Source organism: Phaseolus vulgaris, chromosome 7 (assembly GCF_000499845.2).
Source record: "Phaseolus vulgaris cultivar G19833 chromosome 7, P. vulgaris v2.0, whole genome shotgun sequence".
Taxonomy (NCBI): domain Eukaryota; kingdom Viridiplantae; phylum Streptophyta; class Magnoliopsida; order Fabales; family Fabaceae; genus Phaseolus; species Phaseolus vulgaris.
The window spans coordinates 14,646,664-14,665,719 of NC_023753.2; the positions used below are offsets into that span (position 1 = coordinate 14,646,664).

Genomic DNA, 19,056 nt, shown 5'->3' on the forward strand with positions numbered 1-19,056 from the left:
TCCTAGAAAGGAGCATATGGTTGTATTGGTCAACCTTGAGCCTTGGTTGAATGAGGCTCGCATTGAACCGGGCGAAGATCTTCGCTCGTTACCCATACGTGATGAAGAACATGTATCACATATAAGGACTTATTTAAAGTCAACCGACGACAAATTGGTAAGTCAAACATTAATTGACAATGTTGATTTATTTGCTTGAACAACGTCAGACATGCTCGGAGTGAGTCCGGACATCATTACACATCGTGTACTGATTACATCGATCTCAACAAAGCTTGTCTGAAGGATTCTTATCCTTTATCAAGCATCGATCGTCTAGTTGACGGAGCGGCCGATCATCACATTTTAAGTTTTTTGGATACATACTCTAGATATAATCAAATCCAAATGCACCCAAGAGATAAAGAAAAAACAACATTCATGACCGATGGCAACAACTTCTATTATGAAGTCATGTCGTTCGGCATCAAGAACAGTGGTCCAACTTATAAAGATTGATGGATTACATTTTCAGAGGGATGCTCGATTGGTGTTGAAGTTTATGTAGACAACATCATGGTCAAATATGACTCATGCTTACAACATATCCAAGATATCAAAGAAGTCCTTAAAGCTCTTCGAGACTATGGTATGCGACTTAAGCCCCAAGTGTGTGTTCGGGGTAGAAGGAGGAAAATTTTTGGGTTTCATGCTCACCTATCGTGGCATTGAAGCAAATCCAGAAAAATGCAGGACCATCACTAAAATGTGAAGTCTTGAAAATATAAAAGAAATTCAGAAGATGATCAGTTGATTTGCAACTCTCTCCAGATTTGTTCTGAAGTTAGCAGAAAAAACCAAACCCATCGTCCAACTTCTGCAAAAGGCATCTTAGTTCAAATGGACGGACGAGTTATTTCTTCACTTAAAAGACTTCTTAGTAGCTCCCCTGGTAATCCAAAAACCAGACACTCAGAGGCCAATTATAATATACCTCGCAGTATCAAAGGAGACGGTCAATGCAACTCTAGTACAAGAGATTGAAAAAGAGGAATGATCGGTTTATTTATTAGCTGAGTACTACATGATGCAGATGTTGGCTATCAAATGATAGAAAAGGTAGCTCTAGCACTAGTAGTCATCGCACAAAGAATGCAGACGTATTTTCAAAATCATCGCATAGTCAAGACCAACTACCCAATTATGAAGATTCTAGCTAAGCCTGATTTGGCCAGATGAATGATTGGATGGGTAGTCGAGTTATCTGAGTTTCAGATTCAATATCCACCAAGGGGGGCAATTAAATTTTAAGCCTAAGTTGATTTTACCGTTGAACTCAGCCGTCATCACTAACCGAAGTTGATGATCTCCAATGGACTTTGCATGTTGATGGCTCATTCAATAACAAGTCATGCAGGGCAGGAATAATTCTCGAGGGCTCGGACGGTATTCTCCTCAAGCAAGCATTGAAGTTTGATTTTAAAACATCAAAAAATTAAGTTGAATATGAGGCCATTCTAGCCGACCTCAATTTACCATATATCATTGGGCTCTTCAATCTAGGAAAAGGACAATGTAAGTTTCTCTTAGTTGGAATTGATTATTTCACTAAGTGGATAGAGGTCGAACCATTAGTAGCCATTACAACGCAAAATGTTCAAAATTTTGTATGGAAGAATATCATATGCCGTTTTGGGATACCTCCTATCATTATCAGTGACAACAATCGACAATTCATCAACCAGAGACTTGCTAAGTTTTACGAGAAACTTAAAATCAAACACATCGCCAGTTCAGTGGAACATCTTGATGACCTTTTACGGCAAGTGCACCGCGTTGTCATAAGTAATAATTGTCCCTAAGGATGAATATCGATCCCACAAGGAACAATGAATTATCGAGTACAATAATCGCTACCTATAACAACAAAACAATAGAAAGAGTTTTGAATTGGTTATGTTGGCACTGATCAATAAGAAAACAAACAAAGAATTAGTTGCTTCAATTGGAAAAATAGGGATTAGGTTTCATCTCTCTCACTCCTATGTATTTTGATTACCATGTCAATATTAAGTTCTTTGATTGAAATTGATGGCCGTAGAAAATTCATTTATATCGATCATTCGTATATAAAATCCTTAAGAATGTTTCCTAAATACCGATCCCTCACATATTTATAAAAACAACTTAGAATCATACTCAGACATTAATGGCAATTAACATTTCAAGTCTATCCCTAGCACTCAAATATGTTAAGTAAAGTTGTTTAGGTCTGAACCCTAAAATACCTTTCTGGTCAGATTTAAGATTCTCAATTTGTCACAGAAAGTTAAAAGTAAAACAACAATACCAATAATCAATCAAGAACTGAATATTAATATATAAGATATCACCTCAATACATAAGAGTTTGAGCAAATTACTCCCAATCCCAAAAGGGTAGAATTAGCCACGCATACTTCTAGAACCTTCCATTCTCCCAATTGGGTTACAATTCACTCAATGATGTTTTCCTCTCAATCTGACACACTAGGGTTGAGTCTCTAGTCCCCTATTTATCCTATTTTTCTAGGGTTAGGTCGCTTCCTGTGTCGCGCTAATGGGCTAAGTGATAAAACATAAAAAAGGCTCAATCCTTTCTCTGCATCTTTTTCCATTTTGAGACTTTCCAGCTTTCTCTTTTTAGCTTAAATTATTCTCCTTTACTACAAATCTTCAATCCTCCCTAAAAATCTACAATTAACACCAAATTTGGGAATAAAATGCTCTTATTCAAATAAAGCTCATAAAAAATGTAAAAAGGTATAAATTCATAAATTATGGATAATTTTATATGTAAGTTAGCAATAAATCCTCACAAGTGTCTATATTACTACCAACAAAATAATTCTTAATGAATTAAAAATGAGACTCGGCCTAGCTAAGGGCAAGTAGACCGAGGAGCTTTTTGAAGTCTTATGGGCATACAAATGTACACCACAAATCACCACTCAAGAAACTCCACACAACTTAACCTATGGTACAGAGGCCACGATCCCAATTGAAATCAGAGAACCCTCTCTACGACATCAATTATTTGATATAAACATCAATAAGGAGAACCTATCAATTGGACTCGACCTCATCAACGATTTCAGAGACAAGAGCAGAACAAGGGAGAAAGTTTGCAAGATTTAGGCGGCAAGAAGGTATAATTTAAAGGTGACACCTCATAACTTTCAAAAAAGGGACTTGGATTGAAGAATTCAGAGTGATGCTAGGAAGAATGAAGGCAAATTCTCAAGTAATTGGGAAGGACCTTTCTGCATTAAAGACACAGCGGCCAACGGGGCTTACTGTTCAAAGTTTCTATCTAGCAAATTTGTGTCGAGAACCTGGAATTCTACACATCTGAATTTTTATTACAGTTAAATTACAATAAATAGTGTACTCTTTATTCGATCTGTCATTTTATCCCTAAGGAGGGTTTTCAACCGAGAAAGTATTAACGAGGCACTTTAAATTTCACATTTGCTATTATTTCAGTTAAACACACACCACATTAATTCAATTGGCAAGCACGAAGACTCGGTCGGTTAAGGTAGTTAGCTTAACAATTAGCAGCCATTACCGATCACACGACTACTCGAATAAGGCAGTTAAGTTAACAATTAACAACCCTTACCAATCGCACGACTACTAGTATAAGGCAGTTCGTTTAACAATTAGCAGCCATTGTCGACCGCCATGTCAAGAGACCTTTCCTTGAAAATGGCTATAGACTAAGGCAGACTGCTTAACAATTAGTGGCCCTTAACGATTACATGCATAAAAGCATAAAATATACTAAAAAAATTTGCCCTCGAAACGAATATTGACTAAGGTAGTTACTTAACAATTATTAACCATAGTTGAACGACTACGCAACGTAACTCATATGCACATACAATTAGTTTGTTCAAACGTCCTTTAAAGACTAACATTCAATTTTGATGAAATAAAACCTTTAATTCCAGCCTTATAACCAAGAAACACACTTCCTAACTCTTGGATCAAATTTAGACCTATCTCTTTATAGACTAGAAGGAAAGCATAAGGAACCAAAAACTCTTAAGTTTTGTAAGTTTGGTTGTTCCTTGTAGACTAACTGATACGGGGTATTTCTATTTATAATTTGTGAAGGGATCCTGTTTATCAAGTGTGTGGCATGAATCATAGCATAAGACCAAAAAAACAGTAGGAAGTTTAGACTGAAAAAGTAAGCTACGTGTCACATTTAAAATATGCTGATGTTTCCTTTCTACAACATAATTTTGTTGAGGAGTTTCAATGCAACTTGTTTGATGTATGATGCCTAGACTATTGTAGAGATTAATGCATAAGAATTCACTTTCGTTTTCACTCTGTATGGTTTTAATAGTAACATTAAACTGATTATGAATCAAGGTAATGAATCTATATAAAGCTTCTCTTGTTTCAAATCTAGTTTTCATCAAAAAAACCCATGTAAACCTACTGTGATCATCAACAATTGTTAAGAAAAATCTATGTCCATTCGCAGAACCAATATGGAAAGGTCCCCAAATATCCACATGAATCAAGTCAAAAATATTCTTTGCACGAGTATTACTATGGGAGAAAGACAGTTTATGCTGCTTAGCATAATGACAAGCATCACAAGGTTTGTGGTCATTGAATTGAATGTAAGGAAAATTATTAGTAAGATGTTGCAAAACTTTATTGGATGGATGCTCGAGTCTGAGATGCCAAACATTTTTCAGTTTTCTTTCATCAATTGATGTTCCCGTCATGTTCAACTTCACTTCTTGTTTTGGAATTTCCATCAGATACAACCCTTCGCTTAGTCTAGTATATCCAATCATCTTCAATGAATCCACATCCTGGATTTCACAAAACTCAAAAGAAAAAGCCAATTTACAATTGTAGGATTTAACAATCTTTTGTGTTGAGACCAGATTAAACTGAAAATCAGGTATATATAAAACATTGTATATAAGAAGATTTTCAGATAATTTCACAGTTCCATCGTGATAAGATATAACAAATGATCCATTTGGTAGTTTAATGCGTATAGGATTTATCTTTCAAAAACTAATGAAATTATTTTTTGAAAAAAGTTACATGATCTGTTGCTCCTGTATCTAAAATCCAAGAATGTTCGTTCTTTTTACCTTTTGTAGCATCATCATCATCAGTAGATTCACTAACAAAATTGTTCACCTTATGTTGTGCAGAGTCATTTTTTGCTTCTTAAATGATTTTCATAATCTGATGTACGTGTTCTTGAGTAAAATGGCTTCCTTCGTTGACAGGGATTGGTTGTTCAACTTCTTCAATTTTACCACCCCGCTCCATGACACTGTTGTTAACAACCTTTTCTATTCTTTCATCTTTCCTTTTGTACCATGGAGGGAATCCATGTTTGGAGTAACACTCATCAACTGTATGATACAATTTATGACAGAAAGTACATTGCTTACCATTATTTTGGTATCGATTTCTTCCTCTACCTTGCGATTTCCATCCTCCATTATGATGTGTTTTCCAGTTTTCTTCACTACCTGAAGTATTTAATAAAATTTTGCTATTTACCATTGCATTCCCAGTCAATTGACGTTCTGGGTGAATAATGAGGGAAAAAATGCGATTGACACTTGGTAGTGGCTCTATGAGTAAGATTTGTGTCTTAACAGTATCATAGCTATCATTCAAACCCTTCAAAAACATAAGACCTATTCTGATTCTCTATGTTTCACAACATTTTTTATCAACGCACAACTACATTTAATCTTGCATACGCAATCTGGGGTTGGTCTTAAGGATTCTGGCTCCTCCCATAAGGTATTTAATTTTGTAAAGAATTCAGTAACACTGCACTCTCCTTGCCTTATGGAGTGGATCTCCTATAAAAGATCTGAAATTCGAAAATGGTCACCTTTTGAGAACCTTTCCCGTAGATCTTCCCACAATTCCCTTACGTTTTCAATGTAGACAATACTCTGGGCTATTTGAGTATTCACCGTCTTCGTTATCCAAGATATCACCATCATATTGCATCTTTCCTAGACTTCATGTAAAGAAGAACTAGATTGAGGTATGGGAATGCTTCCATCAACAAACTTGTGCTTATTCTTTGAAAGAAAGACTCTTTTCATTCCCCTGCTCCAAGCGTGATAATTTCCACCATCAAGTTGAACATTGATTAGCACCATTCCTGGGTTTTCTCCAGGATGCAAATAGTAGAGACTTGATGGATTTTAGGAATCATCTGAACTGGTTTTGCTATCTGATTTGGTACTGGTTTCTGCAGCCATCATAGACCAAAAGAAAAACAAAAGACAGAAACAAGAACTAGCAAGAATGCAAGATGAAAAGAAGAGAACAGCGGAGCGGAAGTAGAGCGGGATTAACCCGCTCTGATACCATATTGTGATCATGTGAATGTTGACAAAGATGTTATCACAGAGTTTGAGCGGTGCGAAGCGGTGTCTCCTAGGAAAAGAACGAGAGAGAGAAACAGAGGAAAAGTAAAGACAGAAAAGCTAATCTGTTTTATTAACCACTGGGTGCAGTTTGAAAAAGGGAAACACATGAAAAAAAAAAAAAAGACAAACTGTTTATATTACAACTATTCTATTTAATAATTTAATAGTTACATGGTCTATATGATACATTTATGCAGGTTTTCACCTAAACTCAGTCATCATAACCATCAAAAGTTTTATGTGTGCATTTTACACCATACATAAAGAAAGAGCAGGCTTCAATATTAAAATACTTTAGTTTAAGAAGTGATTTGGTTTCGTTTCTTATTCAGTTCTTGCCTTTAATTAGAAATTGTTAAATTTCTTATATCATGTGATTGTGGAAATTCAGGCATCTAGTTTGAAAAGATACCCTGCCCAACTGTCACTGGGCACGTGGGCTTTGTTGGATCAACACAATCAGCTGTTTTAGCAGTAATAGCAGAACACAACAGTTCAGCATGAACTATTGGTCTCAACATTGATCTGCGGTCCATAATATTATACAGTGTAAGTATAGACAAGCAGCTGATACTTTTGCAACAAATTATGAAGGACGAAATCTAGATTTCTAATCATATCAATCATTAATTAATGGCAGGGAATTGTAGTTGCTGGTTTTGATAACAAAGTCATGCAGATTTAATGCACCTCCATGTGGGAAGAGAAGAAAATACACAAATGCAGACTTTTCTCATCATGCTCTCATGCTCTGCCCAAACATTTTTGTTCAAAACCAACTCTTAGCTAAACATTTGGTACTTTCCAATGCTCTCAACTACTTCAAAAAATAATTTTGAGTTTAAATATTTCTAACTGATTTTTTTTAAGATTAAGTTATTAATTTTGAGAGTGAAATTGATAGCACAACGGTTCAATATAAAGATAGAAGTGTTGAATGATTCTAATTCAAGTTTTTTCTTCTTTTTTTTGTATTATTATTTTTTATTGTGCAATTATTTTTGTTTATGAAACTTTTTTTTCTCGTTTTTTTTATATTGAGGCAATATGAATATATATCTTTGTCGAATCATGATCCAAAACAAATAGATACTTTACGGATCGAATAAAAAATATATCAACTGAACAAACAAAAATTTATCTTACTAAATAATTTATCAAGATGAACCTTGATTTTGCTGATTCATTAAAGATGAAACAATAAGTCTTGAGAAGTAAGTCCGGAAAGCAGAAAATAATCAAATGACATTAGCCTCATTTTTGAGTTTGTGAATCAGCTCATCCACAGATGAAACAATAACCCCTGCTTTTCTCTTGGGAGGTTCTGTGACTTCAACTATCTCCAAATCAGATATGATTTCCACATTCAACTCCTCCGGTGTGAATTTTTGTATGGGTTTCGACTTTGCTTTCATTATGTTGGGAAGAGTAGCATACCTTGGTTGATTCAGTCTCAGATCAGTGCTGCAAGAACAAAAGTGACCAAGTCATCCAAACGTCAGAGCAACTAGATTATCAAGATTTACATCAAATGACCCAAGTATTTATGAAACAATATCATCTAAGGTAATATATAACCCATATTTGTAAATGCATATGGGTTCTTATGTCACTGCTCATTTGAATCACTTTGACTGAAGTATATGGGTAACATTGTTACTTCTTGTGATCACACAAGTTCCAAAGCATAGTTTTAACAAAAAAGAATCATCCTCACCAGATTTCTCCACAAAACTAGCATTTGAATCTCAAATGAGACATTAGTGCCAGCGTTTCTATTGTATTATAGTAATGCATATACAGTAAGTTAGTAAGTTGCTAAAATAAATTAGTTAAGGCACAAAATGAATTATATTATTGTGCACTTCGACTTCAATTCATTGCTCATTCTTCAGAGGGTGCAAGGAGCAGATAAAATTCAGAAAACTTTTAGCATCCTTATACTCTCAGCATGGTTGTGCTTGATAAGAGATAATCTTGTGAGAACAATCAAGAAACTTGATATGCTTGCATCATAAAGATGCGCATTCCAGAAAAATTTCAAGAATAGATCAAGATTTGAAGATGACACAGTGAGTTTACAATGTTCAATAAGAAACAATTCATGTTTGTATTCAGAAATTTGGTAAAGGGTACAATATTTCATGCTTCAGCGATAACTTTCAAACACTCCCATGCTAAACAAACAAATACAGAAAACAAAACGAAAACTACAATCTTACATTTAACATGATATTCCTTTTGTTCAATCACATGCAAACAAACCAGCAATATCAGCCAAAGAGAAAGCTTTCCTTACCAATTTAGCGAAAAGTTAGTTTAGAAAAGATTGCAGGTTGCTTCAGGATTCAATTGGGTTTATTTGAAATTTAGTTATGAAAGAAAAGAAAATGGAAAATCAAATGGGTCTTAGGTCACCTCCATGTGATAAAGATAAACCCAAGTGAGAGCAAGTACAAAAAGGCAAAGCTACTTAGAAATATAGATAGGGTGGATACAACATTCTTTTTAAACAAAAAAGAAAGGCACTCACGTTATTACTGCTGGTAAGTTCAGACACACAGTTTCTATACCATCATCAACCTCTCTGTCCACTGTCGCAACCCGTTTCGCTTTATCAAGGACAACCTACTGGAAAGCAGCAGTTAGTTATAAAATTATTTAATCGGAAGAAAGAATATTTCATACTTTAGCCTAAAATAATTATCAAAACAGGAGCACTGAACTGCAACTTTTCTTGGGTATCTGTTCAAAGTCTGTTCTATATGCCTACACCACGAACAATTAAGAAATCCTACCACATGAAAACTTGATTACTCTAATTCAAACCAAGCAGATGATCGGGTATCCTTCCGACAAAACAAAGTGCAAAGAGAGACTTTTTCTGAAAGCAGTGCCTAAGTAACTTGATCAGTTTGACACAAAATGAACAACAATGACCAAATTCTAAACTACTTTTGATAGAAAAATTTAGGTGAAAGGATGGCACAAGGTTTGATCTTACAAGGAATCCAGGATAAGTTTAATCAGTATCCAAGAATATTGAAGAGGTAACAAGAAACATATTTCAGATTCAGTAGAAGACTCTAGTAGTCGAGTTCCACAAAAGAGCGTAATTCCTAAAACCATCTTTGATACCTGAGTGGCTGAGGCATAATACCCTTCGGTAGAAATCATTAAAACACACACATATACCCATAATCATAAGAGCTTCAGAATTCCTGTCTATTTTCTTTATTTTCAATATAACATATTAGATTTAGGCTCTGAAGATCCCCAAACCATGGTTTGTGGAAAAGCAGCCGCTAAGTTCTTCGTTCTAAGTTGGAGCTTTCGCACAAACCACTATCTGGGGTGGGGACAGAACCAAACATGCTATTAGTGGTTGGTTTGTCATATACACATACCCAACTTAACATGTCATGTAATACCCATCCTAAAATAAAATGAACAAAGGAAGTCGTGTGACTAACGCCTAATGATTTGACAAAGGCATCAATAATCCTATTTTAGCTGGACAGGGCAATGATAAATATTAGGAAAAACTGAGAAAAATCCATTTGGTGTTCAAAGAAAAGCATTTACCTTTTTGACCAATTAGGGAAGAATGGTGGAGAGAAACAGTAAATAATCTGAATACAGTGCATTAAGATGATATGGAGACATTGTTTACTACTTATGCAGATGATGAAATGGACAACGCTGACCTTTGAAGCAAAAGTCCCTTGAGGCCAGTTGAGGAGTCCTGCTACCATTTGCCCTGTCTGATTGCAATCATCATCAATAGCCTGTAAAAAAAATAATATAAACACGTCATAGACACAACAAAACGAGTTGAAGCATAATACCAAAAACACCCGCACAAACAAAATCCTGAATTTCCACAAATACAAGGAAAGGTTAACCGTAGTAGTAATACCTGCTTGCCAAGGATGAGAAGATCGGGTTTCTCAATCTCCACGAGTTTTCTGAATATTTTGGCAACAGAGAGAGGAAATAGGGAAGCAGTGGACTCAACGTGGATGCCTCTGTTGGCTCCCATGGCAAGACCCGTTCGGAGAGTATCTACGCATTGAGAAGGTCCGATGCTGACAGCGACAACCTCGGAGGCCAAGCCAGACTCTCTGATACGAAGGGCCTCTTCCAGGGCGATCTCGCAGAAGGGGTTCATCGACATTTTCACGTTCTGGGTCACCACCCCCGTCTGCAAAGCGGCGTCGTGTTGAGCCGAATTGGGAGCGTAGATAAAAGAAAAAGGTGAGCGTATGAGTGAGTTTCTTACCTTGTCGGGCTTGACCCTGATTTTGACGGCGTAATCGACAACTCGCTTGACGGCTACCATTATCTTCATTGTGATGTGCTGAAGGTGGGGTGTGAGTTTAGGTGTGGAGGTGGAAATGATATACAGAAGAAAGAGAGTGCATATGCTGTGTTTTGCCGTACCAACTGCAAACTAAAAAAACAACACAGTTTAATCCGAGATGAACACCAACACGGTTTAAAACCGCTGTTTTAGACGTTACTTCTCAAATTAAAAAGTAGGGTTTAGTCTAATTTCACAGTAAAATAATTACACTTGTTATTGTTAGTATAGCTTTTCTACTCAATGATAATATAAAAAAAAAACATTGTGTAGATTATTCACTCTCTGAATAACTAGAATTATTAGAATAGAATGAGCACGTAATCTAAATATGTATTATTTGGATTGTAATTTGAAATTACTCTATAAAAAAATCAATTTATAAAATTAAAAAAACAAGTATTTTAGAATATTTGAAGAAATATTATTTAGATAAGTAATTTATTAGTTATATTTTAAAAAATATATTTTTATTTATACTTGGTACACCAAGATATGTTAGTTAACCAACTGGATACATCTCACTTATCTCAAAATATAATTATTAAAACTAAGAGGTTAAGTGAGATTAACTACGTGATAAGAATAGTTATTAAATGAATTTACAAATCATGTTAACCTAGGTCTATTTGAAGAGAAGGCCAATTGAAACTCTAAAATTAATTTGACATTATATATCTGAGGTATTTTTAATAATATTTATTATTCACAACCAATATAATGACCATGAGCGTCAGAATATTTTCGCATGTTGTCCCGACTAACCGACAATCAATAATGAAACATCTTATTTATGAAGTTATAGGACATCCCAACAATACAGGAACAAAAGAAGACTATATCAATCTTACTAAGAACATTTTGACACCTATTGTGGACTCAAGTTGGATCGTATTATGGTATTTGCGGGGAACATGCACTACTGCAAAAAAAAAAAAATTCTATGACAGTTTTATAAAATATTTTATGACGGTTCTAATGCGATATAGATTCAGGCATTATAAAAACTCTACACTTTCTATGTCGGTGAAAAACTGACATAGTAAGTTGACTTACTATGATTGTTATTTATAAATCATCATAAAATGTACAAAATACTTATCATAATATGTTCAGACAAAACTTTCTATGACTGGTATTTCTACAATTGTCATAGAAAACATGACTTACTATGATGGGTTCTCTTCAGAACCGTCATAGTAAGTGGTTTTCTATGACAAATATTCTTACACATGTCATAGTAAATAAGACTTGTTATGTCATTTATTGCAATAACCATCTTAGTAACTTTGTTTTTTTTAGAAAAACGATTGTTTTATCAATTTTTCTCCATTGATTAATAACAATAATTTGCATATTAATGTTATCCAGACAATTGCATACAAATTTTAGACAAACTCATTCATTGATCAATTTCCCATATTCATTAATAATAATTACTTGCATATAAATGTTATCCAGACAATTGCATACAATTTTCAGACAAATTCATTCATTAATCAATTTTCTTCCATTCATTAATAACACTCACCTACGTATCAATGTTATTTATACAATTGCATACAATTTACATAAAAACTCATTCATTGATCATATTTTCCCGTTCATTAATAACAATCACCTACAAATCAATGTTATCTAGACAAACTCATTCATTGATTAATTTTCTTCCATCCATTAATAACAATCACCTACATATCAATGTTATTTATACAATTGCATAAATTTACAGAAAAAAACTCATTCATTAATCACATTTTCCTTGTTCAATAATGACAATTACCTTCATATCAATGTTATTCATACAAACTCATTCATTGATTAATTTTTTTCCATCCATTAATAACAACCACCTACATATCAATGTTATAGAAAATTGCATAAAATTTACAGACAAACCAATTCATTGATCAAGTTTTCTCTATTCATTAATAACAATCATCTGCATATCAATGTTATCCAAACAATTGCATTCAATTTCCAGACAAACTCATTCATTGATCAATTTTGTTCTTCGTTAATAACAATCACTTACATATCAATGTTATCTATACAATTGAATACAATTTAAAGAAAAACTCATTCATTAATAAGAATCACATGCATATCAATACTATCTAGACAAACCCATTCATTGGTCAAATTTTCTCCATTCATTAATAACAATCACCTGTATATCAATGTTATCCAGACAATTGCATACAATTTTCAGACAAACTCATTCATTGATCAATTTTGTTCTTCGTTAATAACAATCACTTACATATCAATGTTATCTATACAATTGAATACAATTTAAAGAAAAACTCATTCATTAATAAGAATCACATGCATATCAATACTATCTAGACAAACCCATTCATTGGTCAAATTTTCTCCATTCATTAATAACAATCACCTGTATATCAATGTTATCCAGACAATTGCATACAATTTTCAGACAAACCCATTTATTGATCAATTTTACTCCATTCATTAATAACAATCACTTGCATATCAATGTTATCCAAACAATTGCATACAATTTACAAACATTCATTCATTGATCAATAAACTAACGAAGCTTACATCTTATAAAAAACACTTAAAAAGAATGATGTCGAGTGTTTTCTAATGTCTTCTATATCTTTATCCTTGAATGGAGATGATCGTTGACTAGCTGCAAAAAAAATTGACTTAATAAATAAAAAGTGAAATTTACAATTAAATAATTAAGGTATTTGAGTAAATTTTTTATTACTTCTCTTTGTGAGTCAGTAATGTTGGCATATATGATTGTGTGAATGTGCTTCATTACATAATATCCACACTCATAGGTTTCCAATTTATGTGAACACTGCAAATTAAAACACAAATATAAGATATTTTATATCATAATTAAATAGTGGTAGGACAAATAAGTTACATTAGGTGCAATTAATTGTATCTTCTTCCTAACTACACGTGGAAGGCCTTGCAATCTCGAATGAACCTCCAAAACCCTATAAAAAGTAGACATTTGTTAATTCATATTAATCATTAAGGTAGGAAATATAATATCATAAAAAACTTACGCGTCTAGTAAATGTTTGATCGCCAAAGTGTTAGTTTTCTTATGAATAAACACTGGATAACCACGAGAAAATGACGAGGAATAATGACCAACAATTGTCAATGACCCTACAAGTTATAATAATATTAATAATAAATAAGTTCTAAATTAATTAACTGTAATTTAAAATTTTATACTTACTTATGCAAGTAAGGCGCTAAATACACTATTTGCCTGCATTTTGAAATGTTTCTATTAAGTATGTTTTCACTTCACTCGCTTTATTTCCTACACTCCGAATGGCAATTAGATAAAGAAATCTATAAATATAAGCATTTTTCTTCTCGATGCAAGGGTGATGTAAATACCTTAAACATTGAAAAACTAATGTTAGAGTAAAATATGAATATATTAAACTATTTTAAAGGTTAATGAAAGTATACTAACAACAACCAAAGTTGTAGAACTGATATAGATAGTTGATCAATACCAGTAACAATCTCACAAGTATCCTTATGACATATAAAAAAAGGAACACTACTAGTCTTGCCTACAACATCATGAGGCATATCTAATTGGACAATTTGTTTTCCAATTATCACTACCACTGCACCAAGTCGTTAGAGAGAAGACATTTGTGGTTTTAGAGGGTTGACAACTTTTGAATTTTTAGACTTATCCTAAATTTAAATAAAATTAATATATAAATATAATTCGTGTGAAGATATTAAAAAGGATAAAAACAACCCTTATTACAATCGACATTTTTCCAATCTAGTTGGCTAAATGATAAAATTCCCTAGGACCTATCCTACTATTTGAACCCCTCAGTGGGCATAGGAACTCTAGCAGAAGAATCTCGAACATCTATAACCACCACTCGTATCATATCATTCTTAATCGTCCAGTGGTGAATGGTCGATCCTAACTTATAGATTTTACCTAAGACCACATAAATATATGAGAATAAAAAAAATATAAACCAAAAATATATAATTGCAATAAAATTTACCTAAGGCCACCAAATGTTGGGGAGGATCATCAACGTACAATTCGCATTCAACAGGGATATCAACACCACCATCCCCTAATTCTTCAATAGTATGACAACTTCCCTTTGTGCTGACAAGAATAAGGGAAACCTCTAGAGGTGAAAGGGCAATAGGAGGTTGAATGGACACTCCCATGGATACTAACTTTGCTCGCATTTATAAAAACAATTCATCCCTCAAAGTGGGGAATAGGTCCTTCTTAAACTCATCTTTGAGAAGTTTCTTGTCGACCTCACTAAGTTGTGATAAAGTAACACGTCAAGCTGGAGTACCAAAGAATTGCCTAATGTCTATCCCTTGTCCAGTACCACGAACATGTCTTGGATGCTTTGGACAACCAATGGCAACCGCTTATATGTCTTCACGTCCTTGTGCAGCGAATGTTCTCTGAGAGCTTTGCTCCACCAAGTCATCCTACAAAACAAACATTTTAATGCAAATTTCAACTCCAAAATCAACTTTCATTAAAATATCAAAATAGTTTATGTCATGAGTTACTTACAATCCGCTCAGCTATGATCCATGTTTCTTCGAAGTGTAATCTCCTAATATTTTTTTGCGAGCTCTCTTCCACTTTTTGTGGTGGAGAGGTCAAGATATCAAACTAAAACCTGACTCATCACTGGAAGTTGAGGAAGAGGCCACAAAAATCATAATTCGCTCCAACCTATCATATCCACCACGAGACAATCTGTGGGGGTGAACATTATTTTTCTAAATGTCCTGTGCAACTTTTCTCCTTGCCTATTATATACCTTACACCTATAAAGAATTAATAAAAATATATGTAACAAAACAATTGAAAAATACACTTGAAATGTAAAATTTTATTTACCTGAAAGGTAAGGTCTAATAATCTCTCATGGAAAGTTTGCCACGTCTCCTCATCAAGAAACTAGTATATCTCACAAGGGTTCTTGTTACTCAACTGACCATACATATATCGACTAGTAAACATACAAAATTTTCATCATAAAAAGTAAACATAAGTAAATTGTTTACATTGTTAAGTTGGAACATTCTCCCACAACCCTTCATGATGGTCATCACGTGTGGTATGAACATCAACAACTTCAATCAACATTCAAAGTTGGCATATTTGTGAAGAAAGATGGAGTCTCACCGATATCAAGTGTTGGATCATCATTCTCAGTAGTACGATTTGTGTGGCTCTTCCTTGCATAACCACTGACCATTTTTTGTTAATAGGATCAGTGACATAAAACACTTGTTTCACTTGAGATTCCATAATGAATGGCTCTTCAATGTAAATGAAATTTTCTAGATCAACCAAGGTAAAACCCATATCATCGATGCCAACACCATAACTACAGTCAACCCACTCACCTTTAAAAACAGGCACTTTGAAACTTGTATAATCAATCACCCAAATGTCTTCAATTACACCAAAGTAATACATTGAAGCCATAACAGGATTATCCTTTAAACTAGAGAAACATTTTTCAATATGTAGAAAAGTATTTTTCAAATGTTACTTTTGTCAAAATAGAACCCTAGTGGGATTTCCATTGCAAGCAAACCATGAAAGCTCTACAATGCCACCAGAAAGCTTGGATAATCTTTCCTATAACTTTTCCTTGGCATAATCCGAGGTGTTGTTTTCAATTGTTGACCTAATCTGTTTATCAAAAGTCATCATAAACAAGTCATGTGTGGCATTAAACCTGACATGTTGGCTGGAAATAGAATACATGTATCATGGGAAAACCAAATCTATAGACCAACTAAGTCAAACCTGTTTGCATCTTTCCTCAATTGCTTTCTTGTCACCAACTCCATCAAGAATGACAGTTTCATCCTTAGAAATAGTTATCTACAACAATAAATGAGTTGTCCACGTTAACCCTATGCACTTTCATGATAAAAACAAATAACACAATGAAAATATATTCCAAACAACAAACAAGAGAGTTGCTCCAGGATATTCAACAATTGAAATCTAGATTTTGATCACATACTCGTAATATGACACACTGTATTTCTAAATTTCATTATCTGTCCACGGGTTCAAAAAGACAAAAACAAAAGTAATATGACACTAGACAATAATAACTCAATTTAAGTACAAGACCGAAGTGTGAGTAACAATAGAGAACATTGAAAGACAAAGCTCATAACTCGAAAATTTCAATACAACAGCAAAGCACATTCTCAGTTTCAAAAAATTGCAAACACATTTGTAACACAAGCAAAACGCACCAAATCGGAAACTAGTTTATGCCATGTTTACATAATTTTCACCGCACAAAGCTGCAAGGAGCTCCACGAAGGACACTACACAAAGGAGACTAAGTATTTAGGGATTGAAAAAAAAAGGAAAAAAACTGGAAAACTCTTTTAAGAAACAGATTTGCCCTATAATATCAAACAAGTTTCGAAACTACCTCAATGGTGGAAGGAGAAGCTTCAACGCGAAAGACTTTGAAATTTTCGTTGTTTGAAAGGAGAAAGTGAAGATGGTATAGGTTACCTTGGAACTACCTCAACGGTCGAAGGAGACTTGAGTTGGTCATGAATTGTCACTTTAATTAGAATTGGATCAATGTTCTAATTCAAGAACTCACCAAGACTTTGCACCGAACCAAAGCTCACATGGAAGTCCATGTATTGTCAAATGGAATCAAGCAATAATAATGGAAGAAAACACAATGGAATACAGCCAAAGAACATGAATTACCGAACAAAATTGAGAAATTCAGCAAAGTACCGAACAAAAATGAAGAACAATTAAGCTAGAACATGAACTAGAAAGAAGGAACAAAGCTTGAGAATAGAAAACTTATGGAGATGGAAGGAGAGGTGAGTGATTACGCCACTTAGAGTGTGGATACTCCAAGATTAGTGAGCTACCGCCACTTGAGGTTCACCATAGACACCCAAGATAAGACTTGATGAAGGCACCAAAGCTCTTCCAATTTCTCTCTCAAATTGAGTAGTGTTTTCTTACTACATTTTTCAAATCTGATTTGTACAAGGGCAACACCTTTATTTATAGCCTATAAGGTGCTGAAATGCTAAGCTAATCAAATGCAAATGTGCCCCTAATGACATACAACTTTCGGCGCCAACTAGTGCATATAGGAAGTGTGACTTTCCTTCCTAGTTTGACACCTCCTAACTCATATCTACACTCCCCCTGGCATCCCTTACTAAGTTCACACCCCCCTAAGCTTCTAATATTTCTAAACTACAACTAAGGATGCTTTTACACAAGAGGTTTCTTATGTTTCCCTCTTAAGCACCATCTACCAAAGATATTACAAATAAAGAAAACAATTGTCCATTATTTCCTAAGGCCTTGAACATGCTTCTTGTAAGCCTTTGAGAAGGATGAATAACGTCTTGCACATCTACCTCTTGATCCTCTTCCTCCTCTTGTCCTTGTTGATTGGCTTCTATTTGTCCTTGGCCTTGATCTCCATCATACTCCCCGAGTTGGAGAGAATTCGTCCACGAATTCTGGAGACCTACAGAAAAAAGGAGTTAGATTGCTGACATTAAAAGTATGACTACCTAAGAATGTATCAGACATATCTAACTCATAAGCATTGTCATTAATCCTCTTGAGGACTTGGAAAGGTCCATCCCCACGAGGCATGATGTGAATGCAATAACAAGAATACATGATTCTTTGACATTCTTAGGAACAACTTGAGTTGGTCATGAATTGACACTTTAATTAGAATTGGATCAATGTTCTAATTCAAGAACTCACCAAGACTTTGCACCGAACCAAAGCTCACATGGAAGTCCATGTATTGTCAAATGGAATCAAGCAACAAGAATGGAAGAAAACACAATGGAATACAGCCAAAGAACATGAAAAAGCAACATCAAACAAAAGATAATTGAGAAAAAGACTCACGATCAGACACAACGATAACTCACGCATGATGACATTTAAAGTGGAGAATCATTGACAATTAGCGAAACTCATTGTCACTCTTTTGTAAACGAAATCTTGGAGGTCGTGTTGTCCCTACTTGGTAGAGTATTTCAATCAACCAATAATATGATAGAACAACAACTCAAATGAGCATGTAGATGTATGTGTTACATAGGTCAATTTCTACACCACCGAAGACATCGTCTTCTGCCAAGTGTTCCCTATATTTGCAGAACAACT

At 34.3% G+C, this 19,056-nt stretch overlaps 1 protein-coding gene and 2 long non-coding RNA genes across 4 annotated transcripts; all 3 read right to left on the minus strand.

Annotated features, from left to right (window-relative positions):
• Positions 1 to 7,585: 7,585 nt before the first annotated feature.
• Positions 7,586 to 11,097, minus strand: LOC137827773 (electron transfer flavoprotein subunit beta, mitochondrial). 2 transcript variants are annotated; one of them, XM_068634089.1, is made up of 5 exons: positions 10,746 to 11,097; positions 10,383 to 10,667; positions 10,171 to 10,251; positions 8,997 to 9,091; positions 7,586 to 7,927 (listed from the first exon to the last, which is right to left on the minus strand). In XM_068634089.1, exons 1-5 carry the CDS (start codon positions 10,812 to 10,814, stop codon positions 7,702 to 7,704), a joined length of 756 nt encoding a protein of 251 aa, XP_068490190.1. In that variant the 5' UTR covers positions 10,815 to 11,097; the 3' UTR covers positions 7,586 to 7,701. The 2 variants fall into 2 exon arrangements, with proteins under 2 accessions (XP_068490190.1, XP_068490191.1); XM_068634090.1 differs by having other exon boundaries at positions 8,997 to 9,094; positions 10,049 to 10,251; positions 10,746 to 11,000.
• Positions 11,098 to 13,340: 2,243 nt separating this feature from the next.
• On the minus strand, positions 13,341 to 13,962 carry LOC137828372 (uncharacterized). Its single transcript, XR_011083862.1, has 2 exons — positions 13,567 to 13,962; positions 13,341 to 13,485 (listed from the first exon to the last, which is right to left on the minus strand). It is a non-coding gene; the product is annotated as an uncharacterized lncRNA (long non-coding RNA).
• A 236-nt stretch (positions 13,963 to 14,198) lies between these two features.
• On the minus strand, positions 14,199 to 18,369 carry LOC137828373 (uncharacterized). Its single transcript, XR_011083863.1, has 6 exons — positions 17,130 to 18,369; positions 16,666 to 16,743; positions 15,912 to 16,548; positions 15,745 to 15,804; positions 15,412 to 15,671; positions 14,199 to 15,323 (listed from the first exon to the last, which is right to left on the minus strand). It is a non-coding gene; the product is annotated as an uncharacterized lncRNA (long non-coding RNA).
• Positions 18,370 to 19,056: the final 687 nt, after the last annotated feature.

What these genes read in the sequence shown, in the direction of transcription:
- LOC137827773 (XM_068634089.1), bottom strand. Translation starts at nt 10,814, where the DNA reads ATGAAGATAATGGTAGCCGTCAAGCGAGTTGTCGATTACGCCGTCAAA. An exon ending in TCAGGGTCAAGCCCGACAAG is followed by an intron (nt 10,668 to 10,745) that starts GTAAGAAACTCA and finishes GCCGCTTTGCAG; the next exon opens with ACGGGGGTGGTGACCCAGAA. An exon ending in AACTTACCAGCAGTAATAAC is followed by an intron (nt 7,928 to 8,996) that starts GTGAGTGCCTTT and finishes TTGTTCTTGCAG; the next exon opens with CACTGATCTGAGACTGAATC.